Source organism: Rhipicephalus microplus, chromosome 6, assembly GCF_043290135.1.
Source record: "Rhipicephalus microplus isolate Deutch F79 chromosome 6, USDA_Rmic, whole genome shotgun sequence".
Classification (NCBI taxonomy): Eukaryota; Metazoa; Arthropoda; class Arachnida; order Ixodida; family Ixodidae; genus Rhipicephalus; species Rhipicephalus microplus.
In genome coordinates this window covers 194,156,421-194,175,522 of record NC_134705.1, presented here as the reverse complement: position 1 = coordinate 194,175,522, position 19,102 = coordinate 194,156,421, and the positions used below count along the sequence as shown (strand labels likewise).

The window sequence follows — 19,102 nt, the reverse complement described above, 5'->3', positions numbered from 1 at the left end:
AAAAAAGGGGGAGGGGGTGTACGAACCATCGTTAAAACTACAGGCCCAGTAAACAAAAAAAAAGAAAACTAGGAAAAGTTGTATCGTGAGTACACGTGTTCTGTAATAAGTGTGCTTAGTGACACAGAGTAATTAAAAACTGCCGATCAGACACGGATATTCACAACGCTGAAGCGATCCTGGAGAACAAACACTCGGCGTAATTAAGACAGCGAATCAAATCGAACGACCAGTGTTGCCCGTCCACGTGGAAATCCCGCCTTGTGTTCACTATACGGGGAAAGATGGACGACGATAGCGAGCGTTTCGTATACACAAGAGGAGCGCGCACCACGTGACACAACACACGCTGCACACTGCAGACTGCAGCGGCTCCAATTAGTATCGCCGCGCAGGACCTAATGGCAGCGCGCGTCAACTAATTGAAATCGATAAAACGTACGTGAGGACGCGGAGGCCTGGGACGGCAAAGGTTTAGAAAAAGAAGAAAGAAAGAGAGAGAGAGAGAGAGAGAGAGGTATGCTACACGCGCGCGTCGATGCATCACGGGAAGGGTGAGAGAGAGGGAGCTGGCGACACGTCGAACAAAAAGTACAGCCGAGCCGTTACATTCGCCAGCCAGCCGTAATACACCAAACTTTGGTAAAGGAGGTCAGAGAGGAAAGCTCAAACAGACCGACCGTATAGCGCTATTATTAATCTTGCGCGCATACAAGGTCGTCTCGGAGACGTCTTTCGGGGTACTATACGTCAAGCCCTGTCGTGGGGGGGCAGCACGTATACGTAACTATAGGTGTGGACGTTGCAGACTATTTTGACAACTATTATAATCATCGTTTGCTAAGAACTGGACATGCACGATGTCACACATCGCGTAGAACACACTGCAAGCACCAAAGTTCACGTACGCCCTTACGATACCGTATACGTGCAGCCTGTAGACATAGATTCCTTGAACCGACACGTAGCCTGCGCAGATTAAGTGAGGTCTGTTGTCGTTTTACGCTCCGTGTTCCATGGGAGAAAGAAATTCCGGGATTGGGGACCCGGTGCAACACCCCTGGCTACACCACTGTCTGAAAGGCTAGCTTCTTCTTCAAGATTCTTAACCATAGCTCCGCAGCTGGTTCCAGCCTCACACCACTGCATGGCAGGGGCGTAGACAGTGGTGCGAGGACGTAGACAATGTTTTTGTGTGTGTGTGGCGGGGGGGGGGGGGGACTCTCTTTGATTTGGCGGGAAGCACCCCTCAAAGTGGTCATTTTTTGCTCTGTCGCCATGGCGAAAAAAAGTTTGGGGGGGGGGGGAGGGCACACAGCCTCGGTGCACCACCCTCTGACTACGCCAATAACCACTGGCGCAAGCAGTGCACATTTTATTTACCATTGGAGCCATATTCTGTACTGACGTACGGACACATTCGAAATGCCCACTTAACAAAGACTACCCGTCGCGGTGGTCTAGTGGCTAAAGCACTCGGCTGCTGACCAGCAGGTCGCGGGATCGAACCCCAACAAGCTGGAAGGCCGTGTGCCGAGATTTAAAGAACCGCGGGTGGTCGAAATTTTTATAGTCCTCCACTATACGACGTCGCTCATAGTCATCTCGTGCTTTTGGGACGTTAAACCTCAACAGTTATTAATTTACCAAAGACGGCCGGTCCGTTTATCCGACACAACACCTCGACCACCGTATGTAGCCCCCTTTCCAACCGCAACACGGTAACGGCGCAGACAAACAAAAGCAAAACAAGGCCGCGTATAGAGAGAGAAATCAATGGCTGCACGCGATAAAGTGCCCAAGTGGTTCAGTGCGAAAGCGACGAGCACGACGTGACAATGAGAATCGCCGCCCTACCCTGCCTCTCATTTCGCTCTGGCTTCTTTTTATGTTCTTACTATTTTTGTTATCACGAAGCTATCAGTACGAGAGCTATGACTAGAACGGCGAGTCAGCACCAATCAACGTAAAGCGGTGCTGTCGGCGGCGACAAGTTAAAGAGAAAAAAAAAATGCTGAGTAGCGTGGAAATCTCAGATGAAATGGAACTTCTGCCGAGTCAAAACGATCTGCAATCCACGGAGGGGCGAGTGTCGTATTCACTCTTATAGTTTCCTTTCGCTGTTTACAAACACAGACCCTTGATGTCTTCCGGTTTCGTCCACCTATGTGCCTGAATAGCATATATAGTTGTGCAGGAAGAGCGTTAGAAAGTAGCCCGCTGATTTTCTACATTTTCCTTCCAACATTTGGCAAAATATATTTTAATAAATGTTCTTTTCAGCTACATAAAAACTACCAGGAATTGCCTTGAACATTACGCACGTTCTTTTTATCTAAAAAACTAATAAGAGAGTTTCCTTATCCTTGAACAAACGTGAAAACGTCCTTTCAGTTTCGACGTTACGAGCTGGTTAATGAGGTGATCGGAAGTTTTTTTGGGGGCACAACGCTTGCAATCTTGAAACCGTCTTAGTTTTCTTTGCATAACAACCATCATTAGCTATGCATGCATAAAGCTTAAGAGACTAAATTGTAGCTGTGAGAGGGTTTAGATTGGTAAACGATACCCTGAATATTCTTGTCTTTATTTTACCGTAATAGCTTTACTAATAAAGGAGATAGAGTGAGTGTGAGAGTGAGTGGGTGTGTGACTGCTGGTTGTCAGTGATTGATTATTAGTGTTAAGTGAGTGTCAGCAAAAGTGAGTCCATAATCCACGAACGCGAATATCAGTGAGTTAAGTGAGTGAGTGCGAATGTGAGTGAACGATTGAGTGTAAGTGTGAGTGAGTAAGCGTTAAAGTCAGTTAGTGAGTATGAGTGTAAATACGTTTCAAATTTCGGACAACGAATCCCATTCGGGTACAAATATCGCTCACAATCGTTCACCTCTAGTCCAAGAGCATAACTTATTCGACTACATTTTAACAATGCTACAGCAGACAACGAATGCGATGTGTCGCACTGAACACACGAATTCGACGATAGATGCCACGTGCAAACAGGGCCATGAAAAAAAAGAAGAAGAAGAAGACCGCATGTACACCAAACAAAGAGGCATCACTGCCGTACAAGCCGTCTGCGCGTGTAAGCGGGACATCAAGGTGAGAAGAAAAAAAAGGCACAGCCGTTCCTCTACCGGAAACAGCAATTATACAGGTGTTCATCGCCGCCTCGGTACATACGGCACGGACGCCCTGTTGCACAAAAACACGTGTACATCTCGCATTCATTAGGACCAGGTCCCCGCCATTCGCAGACGCTAAACGTTAGATAAAGAAAAACGCTGCATAAACCCCTTACAATGTTTTAGCGTTCTGTTCCAGCACAGTATTATGACGTGCGGTCCGAGTTTCCGCTAACGGCCTGGCCCACAACAAAAAAAAAAGAGGGGGGGGGGGAGAGAAGCTCACACTCGCCGTGTAAAGCTTAAGAAACAGCGAGGCTGGTTAGTGCTATGTAGGGCCTAAAGTGGCCTCCCATCTAACATATCATAAAATATCAGAACCATCGCAGATGGCTGAGTAGTGTACAGACCTATAAACTGTCCTATAGCGACCACTTCGTCCTTCAAAATGACCTTCGCATTACCTCTAACTGGCGTAACACTCGGTTCATGACCCTAAATACTAGTGAATGTAAAGTTGTTTCATTTGGACACAAACAAGTAATATCTAACTTTACTTACCACATACGAAGCAACTTCTTACGAATATCTGCGCGTCCACCTTATAATAAACAAGCACTTTCCTGCATCGAACACATCACTGCTGTTTCTGCAAAAGTCTCCCGAACACTAGGCTGTTTGCGCCGAAACTTTCGTCAATGTATCTTTAAAGTTCGCAAACTGTCCGGCCTAACTTTCATCCGCCCACGACTTGAATACCCCTCGTCTGTTTGGTCCTCGTCCGCTCATTATCAAATTATTATGATTGCAGCAATTCATAGCATAGCCGCCCGTTAGATCTCCAGCATCTACTACAATCATTCCAGTGTGACTCAGCTTAAAAACAATCATTCACTACAACCATTACACGTTCGTCGTCAAGTGTTCCTTGTTATGTCTGTTTAATAAGTACGTCTACGGTAACAAAACCTCATCGTTACAACTTGAACCCCTCTTCGCATCACGCAGGTTACATAATCATCTCCGGCGTCTCTCTTAATGATATGGTGGTTTTGGGATGTTAAACCCCACATATCAATCAATCACATGATCATCTCAGCTTCACCCGCAGCTTTGGTAATACACACGTCCTTAACACATCAGTACGACCGCATCCCATCCGCATGTGCAATGACATTCCCAAAGATATCGCTTCTGGTAATAAGTAACCCTAACGATTTTCGATACAAACTTTAAATACATTTTTTCAATATATCATCCAAATTTTCCTTTTTGCTTCTTTATCGTTTAAATTTCGAGCTCTTCTATATTGCGCGAAGTGCTGTGCATTCTTTTAATTAACTTGGTGTAATATGCCCTTTGTGAACTGTTCAGTTACGATGACTGAATGCATTGTTAATTTTTTTACGAACTACTTGGTCGTTATTATTAACGTGCACTCTAGCATTGTTCTTGATGAGCTTACTTCTGATTTTCACTCCAATCCCTTCTTACTCAATGTCTTCTAGCCTGTAAGGTTTTTTTTTTCAATAAATAAATACACAAATTAAAAAATGGCGACGTTACCTGATATTTTGCACACCCCTTCCCCTCCTTCTATACCTTCCCTATCCCGGCCCTTGCCGGACCAAACTTCGTGACCCCCCCCCCCCCCCCCCCCCCCCCGCTAGCTGAGGTGAGTTTGAGACCCCTGATGTAAACCAATAGGAGGCTTGCTCTGACGTCAGCGAAACAGCCATGTTGAAGCATGAACGTGATGGAGCGCGAACATTTCTATGCCACGTTAGTGTTATTGGTACATCGCATGTAAGTGCTTCCGTTGTTCGTGTACAAAGGCCCAAAAACGTTCTAGCGACGTCGCCATCCCAGTGAAGCGGGTTAATAACCACGCGATTATACTGCCCTGACGCCATCTAAGCCGCCATGTTGGAGCCATATAGTTTCATATATATTCACTAGAGAGATTTCATTGATTGATATGTGCATGGGTTTAACGTTCCGAAACTACCATTTTATTATGGGACCATCTGGGGTTCCTTAACGTGCACCCAAATCGAGAATACGAGGCTTCAGCATTTTCGCCTCCATCGAAAATGCAGGCACCGGGGTTTCGATCCCGATATTCGCTAGAGAAAACTCTGGCGCTATAGTGCCTATGGGGGCTGCAACGCACGGCACTTCATCCAGCATGGGAATGATTTGTATTACACACAATTTGTCTCACCGTCCATCCAATCGGCTCCATGTGACTTAGAAGTGTGGCAGTTTGGGCTAGTTGGTATGACAGGACGATAGTTATAGAACGAGAACAGAACGACGACAAAAAAAAGACAAGGACACCGCGGCCGGGATCCACTTTTGGCGCAAGACGAAGTTCAGCTTGAACAGTTACGCTGCACCACTTTGACCTTTTAGGGGCGAAGCTGCTTATAGCGGCACCCGTTCGTCCCTCGTAGCCGTTGCAGTGTGTAACAAGTATAACATTTTGACCACCAAGGTGGTACGGGTGAGAGATTTACGGGTGCGGGTACGGGTGCGTTGTTGAACAATAAAAGATAGTGCTCAATGTACATGCCAATGGCTGCTGAGGGGGAACGAGAGACAGGAGCATTCGGCTTTTAGTTAACGCGCACGCTGCGATCCCCATTAGCAGCCATTGGCATGTACATTGAGCACTATCTGACAGGAAAAGGTTGCTACGTTATACTAGCTGGGTGTAACCTCCTAGGTTTTAGAAAGGTTTAGCGAGCGTTGGGCCGCAGTGCCATGAATACAGTGAACTAGTATATACCATCAACTCGAGGTGGTTGAAGGTGGGAAGTAGACACGAAGCGCATGCCGTAAGAAATTGTGCGTGTGCCACCTCTCGTTTAGTCCTTGGAGTGTCCGCTGGATCTGCGCAAGGCAGCTGTGCAAGCTGTTTCATTAATTTCGATTAGTACTTGTTCTGCGCTAATGTAGATACCACGCATATTTAAAATTAAAGGTTCATCTATCCCACCCAAATTATGTCTCTGAGCTAAGCAGTGACGTCAGACTCTCCGAGGGAATTTACCAAACCGTTCAAGTTTCAGATTTAACACCAGCGATAACAGCGTGTGTCTATACGCAGACTCCAACTATCTGAATCGCATCAAGATTGTTACTCCTTACGTTCCGTGAAGTTGAATTACGGATGCAGCACTAGTATACTTTTAGCGGGACGGCTCAGTGCTCTCCCATAGTTGAGTACGAAGTACTCGAAATCGTTTAACATTTTTTTTTCTAAACACAGTTCTAGGTTTTAGCGGGGAAGACACACAGCCCTCCCATAGTAGAGCACCTAGTGCTCTAAATCGTTAACTACTTTTTCCAAAACACACATGTCCTGCGGCTGATTGGGGGACCCTATTTTGGCGATACGGCCTCATCAAGTGTGAGGCCCATGGGACGGCCTTTAGGCCGCGTTCCCACTGAGCATTCCGGCCGCCGAAAGTGCTCCGAATCCGGTTCGGCGGCGGCAAGTTCCGCCGAAAGGGCCCTCTCCGCGCCGATCGCTCTCGGACCGATTTTTGCGGCGTCGGCCGCCGAATCGGTCACCGCGGACCAATAGGAGCGCTAGTCAAGGAATTCAGAAAAATGGCGGCCAAGCCCTACTCGTTATGCCGCAGTGCACGTAACTGAATGTTGAAACCAACGGGAGTTTAACCTACTCTGTGAATACTTCACGTCCGTATTTCGTGGAAGAGGTGACCGAGCTTGCTGTTGGCGTGACCGAGCTTGTTGCGGTCTTGCGGAGCAAAACGAACCCACCAACGCCGCTGGCGTCGGTGGTTTTTCTGCTCTTCGTGCATTACAAGACAGCCACTTGCCAGCAAAGTAAGCAGTACTGTCTTTTCTTGCTTCTTGCGTACGAGAATCGTCGAAGTATACACCACCGGATAGCGTAGTGGCATTTGCGAGCCGCGACAACAACCGGGTGACAGCGCATCTATCCCGCGTTCGCCCCGTAGTAGATGGCATATTCGGCGGCGCGGGGTGCGTCCAGTGCGAACGACGCTGCGTTTCGGCGGCAGGGGAATTTCGGTCGCTGTAGAGAGCGGATGTTTCAGTGTGAACTAGGCATTAGCTCTCCCATAGAAGAGTACCTGGTACTCTAAATCGGTACCCGCTTTTTTTTTTTCTAAACTCACCAGCGGTGCAGACACTCGGGAGTCAGTTTAATGCTATCCCATAATAGAATACATCATACTCTAATTCGTCAAACATTTTTCTAAACACATTGACTGTTGGGCGAGTTGAAATTTTGACATAGAAACCATCATGAGAACGCAACTGAACACGACACACAAAAGAAACAGACTGTTTCTTCTTGTGTGCCGTGTTCAGTTGCGCTGTCATGATGGTTGCTATGAACTGACTTCACGTTCCTAGTAAAGTATACGTACTACTCTAAATCATCCAACAATATTCTAAACAGAGTTAGAAGACTCATTATCTAACACGGACGGCTTTGAGGCCCTCTCTTGTAGAGTACGCAGTGCATTAAATCGTTCACAATGTGTACGCGTCACGTCATTAGGGAGAGCACATAGTGCTATAAATCGTCAATTATTTTCAGGAACGAAGCTCTTTAAGGCGCGGGTCGTGCGTCTCCAGTATGTAGTAGCCAGCTCTCGTTTTGGTCCTCGGAATGTCCGCTAGATGGCGGTACTTGGAGTGTCCACTCGGCGGACGAACGGACGGACCCGAAGTGACAGACAGACAGACAGACAGACAGACAGACAGACAGACAGACAGACAGACAGACAGACAGACAGACAGACAGACAGACAGACCCGAAGAGACAGATTCTCTCCCGAAGTGGTTCGCGAATGTGACTGGCTGAGAAGATGGAGCGTGCCTACCGACGCGAAGGTGGCGCAATTGGCGCCAATTGACAAGCGCCCGAACTGCGCACAATCAGTGACCACCAAGCGCGCGTCATTTGAATGTGTTGCTACTGAAGATGCGTGGCACCTTGTTTGGGCGCACCTTACGGCTACAGCGCTGTCGCAAAAGGAATAACGGCGTGTTTGCGCAATCGTCACTCGTGGTCACAATGTGTACACGATTTGGAGACGTCCGTGCCGAACTCGTCGACAACCACAGCGAGAAGTGTTGTCGGAGGGGCCAAGCACGTGCACGGCGTCTTGTGCTCCTTTTTCCCTACACGCGTGGTTTCAGTTCCCTATACAACATGTATAGGGAATGCTGTTTCAACTCCAGTAACGTCGTCGACTATTCATTTGTTGGGCTAACTGTTGCACTCTTCGTTTTCAGTGGACCGGTGATGAATAGCCAAACCCGTCTTCGTGATGGGCCGTGACTACAGGACACACCACGACGACAGGAGACGCCAAAATGGCGATCCCCTAATATGATTCGCCCCTACACAAGCATTCTCCTGAACGGCCAAGACAGCTTTGAACAGCTCTTTTGTAGTCCCAAACGAGACACGGGCAGGAAAAGGCTCACAAGGACGGCACCTAACCCTGGAGGTGTAAGATAGTCTACAAAAGCAAGATTGGACTATAGGCTTGTTTTCTTCGTTGGATCAGTGGCTAAGTTGCTCGGCTACTGACTCGAAGGTCAAGGATTCGGTCCCGGCCTATTATTATTATTATTATTATTATTATTATTATTATTATTATTATTATTATTATTATTATTATTATTATTATTATTAGTAGTAGTAGTAGTAGTAGTAGTAGAAGTAGTAGTAGTAGTAGTAGTAGTAGTAGTAGTTTATATGCTAACATGGCACAAATCATGAGAAAGTGTAGAAATCCATCCTCCTCCACCGCTTCTTTTTCAGACGGTGGTTACTGCTTTTACGAATGCTACCGGGCTCTTTAAGCCACGCAGCACGTCTATACTGCCGGCGCCGCACCCTAACATGAATCACGCACAGCGAGCTTCGCGCGAGCGCAAGTGTCGGTATAACGGTGTAAGCATATACCTCTATAACGGTATACGCCTATACACAATGCGGAAAAGGCGCTGCATTGTCTCAGCGCGGACCACGTGCTCGATAAGTTTATCGCGCCGCAGAGCACTACTGCAGGCAGCTCGACACAAAGGAGGTGTTCTTCTGCCAAGCTTTGTCGACAGAAAAAGAAACAGGCATTTTGAAAAAAGGGAAACGAAAGTAATAAAGAAATGAGAAAAAAAAGAAGACGAAGCTCGCGCAGGCGATCGTGCGACGTGACATTGCAAAAGCAGCGTGAGCGATTGCGCTGAACGCCGTTGTTGCGCGCGTATGCAGGCGAGTGCAGAACAAGTATACGAAGTGTTGCGAAGCTGGAGATGTGAAAGAGAGAGAGGAGGAGGTGGAGGGAGGTTGGAACACCGGAGAGTGGAAAAAACCGTGTAAGCTGCTCATCGATTAAACCGCAGCTGGCATGATGAGAACAATACGAATGCAGCATACGAATACGCGAACGTATACACGCTTTTTAATATAGCGTGGGCGAAACGAAAAAAAAAGACGTCTTTTTAAATTTTATTTTAGTTTATTAATTTTTTTGTCATAGAGGACCTATCGAGGCAGTGCCGCGTTGCTCGACAGTTCTCATATATCACGAAAAAAAAAACAAGCAATAAAAAAGAAAAAGAAGACATATTGTGGGCATTTAGTATACCAATCCTCTTCATCTGTACATTATCATCATTATCATGTGTTGCTCATGCATCCTCATCGTTGTCACGTGGCATCATCATCTTGGTTCGTTCATCTCAGCTGTCGGCTGCCGGTTCCTCGGGCCTAATAAAGGTCTTCCAAACCAAGACTTCATAATATTCACAGTATATGGGTACCACACCTGTGCGAGCTAAAGTCTATATAGAGATTCTATAGATTACAAAATGGAAAACTGCACGAGTTCACACGCTCAAGCACGTCGTGGTGAATGCATCAAGACGAGCGCGAGGCTAGAACGTCTATAGTCGCGTTTATCGCGAGCCCCCCCCCCCCCCCCCTCCGTGTCTTTCACACAGTTCGCAAGAATATGCATCTTTCGTAGTAATTCCGTCCGTAAACTTCTCGTATAGAGATCTTCACGCTGGCTGATAGACAGTCATCGTAGGCAGCGCCAGAATGCATCCTCTCTAGGTGCGCTATAGATGGTTGCGAACCCAGCTATTTGAATGTTTCCGTATATAAGATGTCCTGTGACGACCACCTCTGACGAACGCCGGGGTGTGGGGTGTTTGCCTCAGGGGTGTAGCCAGGAGGGTAACCAACCGGGCCGGTGCCCTCTCCCCCCTAATATATGCGGTTTTTTTTTTCAACACGGCATAGACCGCACAAAATTGATATTTTAAGGGGTTTCACCCCCGATATCAAAAAGGTGCCCCCCCTCCCACCCAGAAAAAAAATTGCCTAAGCCCCTAGTTTGCCATGAACTGCGTGTATACCACCGCAACGCACGTATTACAGCGTGCGCCTCCTCCTCCTCCTCCTCCTCCTCCTCCTCCTCATCATCATCATCATCATCATCATCATCCTGACTGCGTCCACTGCAGGACAAAGGCATTTCCCATGTTCCGCCAGTCAACTCGGTCCTGTGCTTTCTGCTGCCATTTTATACCAACAAACTTCTTAATCTCATCCGCCCATCTAACTTTCTGTTGCACTAAGCAACCTGTTCGCGATAGGACAAAGTTTCCGGACATGACAACCGATTCATCATGAAGCAAACGCAGCGCGGTCACGGGCCCGCTCGACTTGGGGTGTTCATCAAACTCGAAATTTTCGGCGTGACCAAGTTCGCATTATCAGTTTGACGTCGCACTGACAATACCAACTTCACCGCACTAATACGTCACAAACTTGATGCTTGTGACGTCACAGACTTCAAGTCCAATAATAATATCTGGGGTTTTAAGTCCCCAAAAAACCAAGATATGATTATGAGAGACGCCGTAGTGAAGAGCTCTCGAAAGTTCGACCATCATCGCACAGTAGACGAGCCCCTACCATTTCACCTCCATCTAAATGCGACCCCCGCGGCTGGAATCGAACCCACGACCTTGGGGTCAGCAGCCGAGCAACGTACACCCACTGCTCCACCGCAGCGGACACAGACTTGAAGTCTGTGATGTCACAAGATTACAGTTGGTGCGGTTTACAGCGTCATTCTTACGCTTCGTCGTCGTGCACCTTCCCGCTTCCAAAACCACTTTCCCTTAAAAGCGAGCACGTTCGACATTGCAGACGAGTAGATGTATACGAACTACTAAACTACTTTAAATGCAAGCTGGTCCTGGGTGTTCCCTTGTGCTCAGAATGGCCGTCACCTCTCTGCTATCGGATAATAAACGCACCCCCTCTCTCCTTCCCTCCCTCTCCGTTCGCGCCGATAACGAAAACAATCCTCTCGAAAATCGTTGTTGTAATTACGATTCGAACACGAAAGCTCACAGAGAACAAACCAAAGAGACGCACACAAAAGTGATGGTACGTGTACGCGCAGACTGGGATTTTTTTATTTTTTTTAAAGCTATAAATAAGCTTACTAAGCCTACAAGCAGAACAGTTGGATGTACGGGGCTGTACATGTGACAGCGAGTGCGACGATCAGCAATGCGATCGGTCCGCAGGCAACTGCCTCCTCTCTTGTATACGCTCTTTCTAGCCGAGACCCTTTCTCAAAATTCATTTGGCATGCTGTCGCTCCACAGTGCTATTTCGTACACGTGTATACCACGTTCATTCGCAAAACAGGCGTACGAACACATGCGCCAGAAAAAAATAAAAAAAGAAGGAAAAAAAAGAAAGCTACGGCTAAAATAAGTCTCCGTGCGGACTTTTTTTTTTTTTTTGATCGTGTTTTGATCGTGTACTTCGTGTTGATCGTGTACTTCGTGTGTGCAACCACATGACGCGCACATCGGCCGGGACCGCTTACGCCGGTACTAGGCATGCGCGCTGTCTACGCCGAACGCCGAGAAAAGGGTTGTTTTCCACGAACTGCCTATACAGCGAGTGCAACGCACGAATTATAGTGTGCGCGGCTGCGCTAAGCAACCCGTTCGCGATCGCACAACGTTTCCGGTTGACAACTCTGTTCATTGCGATGCAAACGTAGCGTACGTGCAATCCCAGCCCCGCTATAGACGAGTGGCGTTCGTAGAAGTTCGTGTAATCGGCGTGATAGACTTATAATAGAGAGTTTTAGTACTGCGTACGCTGCGTACGTGGCGGCGTCGCGTACGTAAGGACGCCACGTTCTGCGTAGTGCGCATGCGCAGAACGCAACGCGCACGTATCGCGTTACGTACGCAGCCGCTACGTACGCACGCATGAGATGCGTGCGTGCGTACGTATGAGGTGATCGCGCCGCTCTCGAACAAGTTCGCGACAGCGCGAGACTTCGTTTTGCGAAATGGCGGCATCGAAGGCAAGCACCTATCGGCTCTGTGGCTTAAAATATGGCCATAATCTGGCTATAACACTTGGATTGGCTCCCAATGGCTGTCAACAACACGTATTTCTATTTTGATCTACTAGATGACGCAACACGCTTCAAGCTCGTTACGTACGCGGGTACTACGGCGTACTAAAAGCCGATTAGAGGCAAAGGACGCCACGTAACGCAAGGCGCTTGCGTGATGCGTACGTAGCACCATTCCGCAGTACTAAAACTCTCTAATAACGCGCAGACGATAAACATCGAAATGAGAGTGCGCGTCTGTCCATAGCTTTAGCGTCGTATTAAACCAAATAGTCTTCTAAAATTAACTAGAGGGTACTCTGGCGCTGCGATCGTTCAGCCACCCTTGCCTCTCCTGACAAAAAAGTTTCAAGCCACTCGAAGCCAAACGAAGCCGAAGTAACGAAGACTAGACAAATTTGTGTACTACCCATCATTTCCCCATGCTTGCTGAAGCGCCGTGCGTTGCAACTTCCATAGACACTGGCACCAGAGTTCCCTCTGTGGTATCCATAAGAAAGTCTATATATAAAACTTCTGTTTTGATATAACACCACTCAACACCAATCAATCCCATAACGAAACTGCCCCACCGCGGTGGTCTAGTGGCTAAGGTACTCGGCTGCTGACCCGCAGGGCGCGGGTTCGAATCCCGGCTGCGGCGGCTGCATTTCCGATGGAGGCGGAAATGTTGTAGGCCCGTGTGCTCAGATTTGGGTGCACGTTAAAGAACCCCAGGTGGTCTAAATTTCCGGAGCCCTCGACTACGGCGTCTCTCATAATCATATGGTGGTTTTGGGACGTTAAACCCCACATATCAATCAATCAATCATAACAAAACTGGCGACACACTTCGGTGCAGCAGTGCGGCTCACCGAGCACGATGGTGACATGCAGCTTCCGTAAAAGAGCACTGACAGGTATTTCACAGCTTTTTTTTTTTTTGTCGCAATAGATAGCTAACTACCCACTTATCCAGGCTGGAAAGTTCGCTTGTTCGAGTGCGCGACGGTTAATTATTTTGGAAAGGGTTTCATACCACTCAATCGCAGTTTCTCTTTCAGAAAGTGCCGAGTGAGGCGACAGCCAGAGTGTTTTTCGCGTAAACGTAGCTGGCTACATCATCATCATCATCATCATCATCATCATCATCAGCCTGACTACGTCCACTGCAGGACAAAGGCCTCTCCCATGTTCCGCCAGTTAACCCAGTCCTGTGCTTGCTGCTGCCAATTTATACCCGCAAACTTCTTAAATCTCATCTGCCCACCTAACCTTCTGTCTCCCCCCAACCCGCTTGCCTTCTCTGGGAATCCAGTTAGTTACCCTTAATGACCAGCGGTTATCCTGTCTACGCGCTACATGTCCGGCCCATGTCCATTTCCTCTTCTTGATTTCAACTATGATATCCTTAACCCCCGTCTGTTCCCTAATCCACTCTGCTCTCTTCTTGTCTCTTAAGGTTACACCTACCATTTTTCTTTCCATTGCTCGCGCAGTGGAAAGCTGGCTACATGAGCGCACAAAACTGGGTGCACAGAAGCCTAGCGCTCGTAACTCTTTTCAAGGAATGTGTAGGGAAAGAATGAACTTCCACCCAAATTTCGTTGCTTTGTTTTTCTTTTTCTTTTTTTGAAATATTATTCTTTATACAGCGAAAGCTGTGCATGGCAAGGAGAAACGAAAATCCGTTCGGCCGTGGTGTCATGAGCGGTCTCCATTGGCTGTGTTGTCAGTTAGGTGATTCCGAAGCACGCGCGCCATTGGCTGCGCTGTGAGTGACGTCGTCGCGCCGAACCCGCGTGCACCAGTTTCTCGTGAGACCCCAGCGAGTTGGCTCACGCTGTCGGACGCTACAACAACGCGGCGTAACTGTGATGATTGTGGGAGCGCATTCGGCGGGAGTTTTTCCGGCGGCACATTGACCTGGGCTGCCACGTCTGTGACCACCTGTGGTTACAGAACAACCACTGTGATTGACGCATTGCGAAACGAATTCAACCGCCCATTACATTCCTCCACGGCCGTGATCATACGAGGCACAATGTGCGGCATTTGAAAGGAATAGTGAACACCGTGGTAAACCCGAGCGAGAGGTGCGTCTAGTTTCATCAAGAAACACGAACGCGTAACCAGTAATTGTGAAACGATTCAATGCCACGTCGGGTTGAACCATGCTGCTAAACACAGGGGCCACACGTTTCAGTTTTCGCTGGTTAACCATTTGTACGGAGTGCTTACTTAGGCAGTGATCTTTTGCGTCAACTTCAGTTTCCTCTTTCATTAGGATCAGAGGCGGCGCCAGAAATTCTTAATTTTTTTTTTTTTTACTGGTGGAGGGGGGGGTGGGGGTGGGCACCTAAGACAAGTGAGTTGAGTTGCTACAGGGAGGCAGGGAAGCTAGGAACATATGCGTTCCGTTTTGATTACGCTTGATCTTGGGGGGGCAAATAGAAAGCAGCCGGCGGCCTAAAACATTGGGGGTGGAGCTCCAGCCCCCCCTCATGTCCCCCGCTTCCCTCACCCCTGATTCAGATTTTATTCATTACACGACGGGCAAAAACAACAAATTCTGTCCCCTATGCCACTTCAAGCGACACCTGATAAGAATGCACGTCACTCTACCTATCTGCTTATCTACCCATCAAAGCGTTGCGGGTGATTATGCGTTCATTCTCAAACCCGTAGCCCACGGCACACGCTCGCAAGGGTAGAGAACGGGGGGGGGGGGGGGGAGCTGCCTTTCTTTTATTTCATTTTCGTTTTATTAATTTCTTTCTTTATTTATCTGCTCTTCGCGTTTCGAATTTTCCGGTAACTGCCGCAAGAGGCCCCTAACCCAGCGCAGCTTGCATAGCGTTCCCGCTTTCTTGCCGATGTTGTTTTTCCGTTTCGGTGCAGTCGCCGCGAAGCTGCCTCGCTGCGGTTTTCATACGCCTACCCTCACTCACCCTCCGCCCTTTCCCTTTTACAACGATCGCGCTGGATGCTGCCTTCGTTTCCCACCTGCTGTGAGCCAACAGCTGCACGCTGCTGCTGCTGCTCGCTCGTTTTCTAGCCGCTGCTGCTGCTGCTGCTGCTGCTGCTGCTGCCGGCACTGCTTCTGCGTATGCTACGCGTTCTTTTTGCCGGATCCTGGACACGAGCCGATCCTTATCGAAATAGATTTAGGAAGCCCATAAAACGTCTCCAGCTAGATGTCTTGCAGACCACTTCGCCAATGTTGCCTTTTTTTATTGGCCCCTTTTGTGCCCATACAGTTCGCCAATATCACCGAGGCCGACTACAGACGATAAAAAGGTGTAAGGGCGTGGTGTTCGTAGATAAAAACTAGAAGAACAGACTTGGATAGTCTATAGGCCTAAATATGTGTCTAGACTTTGTGTCTGTATAGACTGTACATACATAGTCTGTCAATGTCCCGGAGGCCGACCAGTCGATCAATAAAGGTGTGAGGGCGTGGCTTTAATACATAAAACCCCTAGGAAAAGGAGGCTTGGATTGTCTAAAAAGACCAGTGCAGGTTTCGTACCTGCACAGTCCGTTAATATCACATAGAACGACTAGTCGATAAAAAAGGCTTAAAGGCGTTGGTTGTGTTTGTAGATAAACCCTTTAGAAAAACTGGTTTGCCTAATCCTCAAGGACGTCTATACACTTGTTACAAAATGTTCACCAGACGCAGATACTTTGATTGCTCTGTTTTTACGTAATATGGCATACTAAACGTAATAAACTTATAGACACGAGACGGCAACGTTTTTTGGCTTAGTATTGTTGGGTGTGAAGTATCTAACTCAAACCTAGATGTTGTTAAGTAGTATGTCAACATTCCAAGACAAAAATTGACCAAGGATGGTTAATGACGCAAGTTCACATAAGCAATCTTATTCAAATGTCTCTGGACCATATTAGAACTGTCTGTTGGCGTGCGCGTACCACAAAAAGGACGAAACAGGCGGGAATTTTAATGACTCGCTTTGTTTTAGTTAGACACAAGATTATTACGAACGAACATATAATCAAGCCATGCCACAGAAACGCGCACACGGTGCAAAGGACAGGGTCAGAAGGTTGGCACTGCGTAGGTTTAACTATAGATGACCAACAAGCCCCTATCCACCATAATAAACCTGTGTCATGGGCCAGTAGAACTTGAAATATTTGTTATTCATCACATAGTCTGGTTTCCCGCTCACATGGGACCAGACGTACTGCCGGGTCACCTGAACCCAAACGAGATAGCCCACGACTGTGCGCGAGGTTTCACAAGCCGCGACGGGGTGGTCTCTCGGGTGGGTTCGGGAGAGCTCGTCCACAGTGATCCTCTCGTTACTTTTCACGAGATAACATCTCATTACAGAGGAGAGCGACAGACTTTTCCCTTTCCCCATCATAAGCTCCACAGATCACAAGCAAGCACGCTCCGCATGCTCCAGACGGGGTCTTACCCTCTAGGGGCTTTCTGAGCATGCTTCATCCGGATATTGATCCACTTTGCCCAGATTGTGGTGAATTTTGCTCTTTGAGTCACATGCTCTGGCAGTGCCCTGCGTTACAGGATTTTAAAACAGAAGAAGACTGGACGACGGCAATCACAGACCCCAGACAAGACGTCCAGCTTCAGGCTGCCCAGAGGGCCCGTGAACGAGCGGAGAGGCATGGCCTCTCTGTTCCGACATGGGACTAGCCAACGGCTGGGTGGGGACCTACATAGTTGGCCCGCTGCCTTGCCTCTCAGGACCAAATAAAGTTGTTTGTCCTGTGTCCTGTTGATTCGTCTCAAACTACTTAGCTCAGCTAGTGTTTCCGTATCGCCTTAGATATATATAGCTAGTATGCCGCTGTCAGAGTGGCAATAGGTCGATGATAAGTGTACGGGTGGAAGTGTGCGACCACGTAGACCAAATCCTTGTTAAAATGCACTATCATTGAGCAGCGTGCAATCGCCTTGCATGAGCGGCTGTTACAGAACAAATCGGTAATGAAAAGACCTTGGTTTGTCTCTATGTGGCTTAATGCTATGTCAAGACTTGGTGGTCTATAGGTGTGTCCAAAGTTGATTGCTTGATGCTCTGTCACAATTTGATGACTTATTGCTGTGTCACGACACTCCCACATCAAAGAACATTTCAATTTGTTAACAAAAACATTCTGATTAATGTCACATCTCTTGTCGAGCCATAGTGCATTCCGATAATATATTGCCAAAAGTAGTGGCAAAAACACATATTAGCGCATCCACATATTAGCGCATCCAACATCTTACTGATGTATACGACCAAATCCAGTCTTAGTTGACCGAAAAGGGCCTTAATTCGATGGCCCAGAGAACTTACGAAAGCGTTTAGAATGTCAAAAATAACTAAAGTGGTTGTGTCAGTCATAGTTCGGTAGTGTCGCTCAAGAAGATAAATTGTTAGATATGACGTGGTAATCAATATTTCTTGTTTGGGGTTACGGTGGACAGTGCACCTGCGCATGCCGGCTGTAAAATGTACGTACAGTTATTGAGAATCGAAACGGGGCAATTTAGGGTTACAGGTAACGTACATACTTTTCCCACCATCTTCAGCTCGACTCATATCGGTTTAATTTCGACTCGACCGTTTAGATCAGAGTCAAGGTTATCTTTAGAGACCAGATTCATCGTAAAGTGATTACCTCGAGCAATTCCGTAACCAGTCGTTAGGCTAACAATTCGATGTCGCGTTTGAATCTGTGAGTACTGTAAGTACGCAGATTTTTTTTCCATGTAGTTACGAGCTAGCGCTTGCCCTGTGCTGTGTGTCTTCTTGTACATATCGCATACCTAACTCGCGCAACGCAAATCATGGACCAACTAGCCCAGCGACTAATTCTCTGAAGGGCCTTATAGTTCAGATCAGTCCTTTAATTAACACCACATGTATGATGCCAAGCATGAAAATGCCATTGGAAGGCAAGTTTTCATCCAATGCATGCAGTGTTCAATGAAGAATTGAATGGAGTTTGAAAAAAAAAAAAAAACACGATGGCACCGATGAAAAAAAAAAAGACACTAGTCACAGATGTGGTGGGTGCGGTGGTTATGGTGACGTGGTGGTTGTCCTTAATGTCTAATCTTCACCATGCACCTTGCCGTCCAAGCAGCGGAGTTCGTACACATATGTGTGCTTAGCATCGACCAGCCCGCTTTCGAAAGAGACGAGAAGTGCTCACCCATAGATGGCGTCCTTGTCTCGCTTGTGGACGTCCGGCACGGCGCCCATCACGTGATTGGCGGCTCCGGCGGCTCCGTGATTGGTGTACATGGCGGCCGCAGCGTTCATGGGGTGCGGGCTGTGCGCCAGCTGTTGCATGCGGCCGTGGTGGTCGTAGCCCCCCAGGGGTCCCTCCAGGGCCGTGCCTCCGCCGCCAGCGCCGCCGCCGTAGTGGGGCACCGGGTCATCGTACTGCGCATGCGCATGAGGACAGTCAGCGTCACGAGAAAGCATAACCAAAAGCCAGACCGAACAATCGCTCAAAGGCAGAATCCAG

General features: G+C 47.8%; 1 protein-coding gene across 2 annotated transcripts in view; it reads right to left on the bottom strand.

Moving 5' to 3' along the window:
* LOC119166806 (homeobox protein Meis1) overlaps window positions 1–19,102 on the bottom strand; it is a 388,227-nt gene that overhangs the window by 336,048 nt on the left and 33,077 nt on the right. For both annotated transcript variants that reach the window (XM_037418168.2, XM_037418169.2), the window contains exon 2: window positions 18,785–19,017. In XM_037418168.2, coding sequence (XP_037274065.1) covers window positions 18,785–19,017 — 233 coding nt within the window. The remainder of the gene's footprint in view (window positions 1–18,784; window positions 19,018–19,102) is intronic.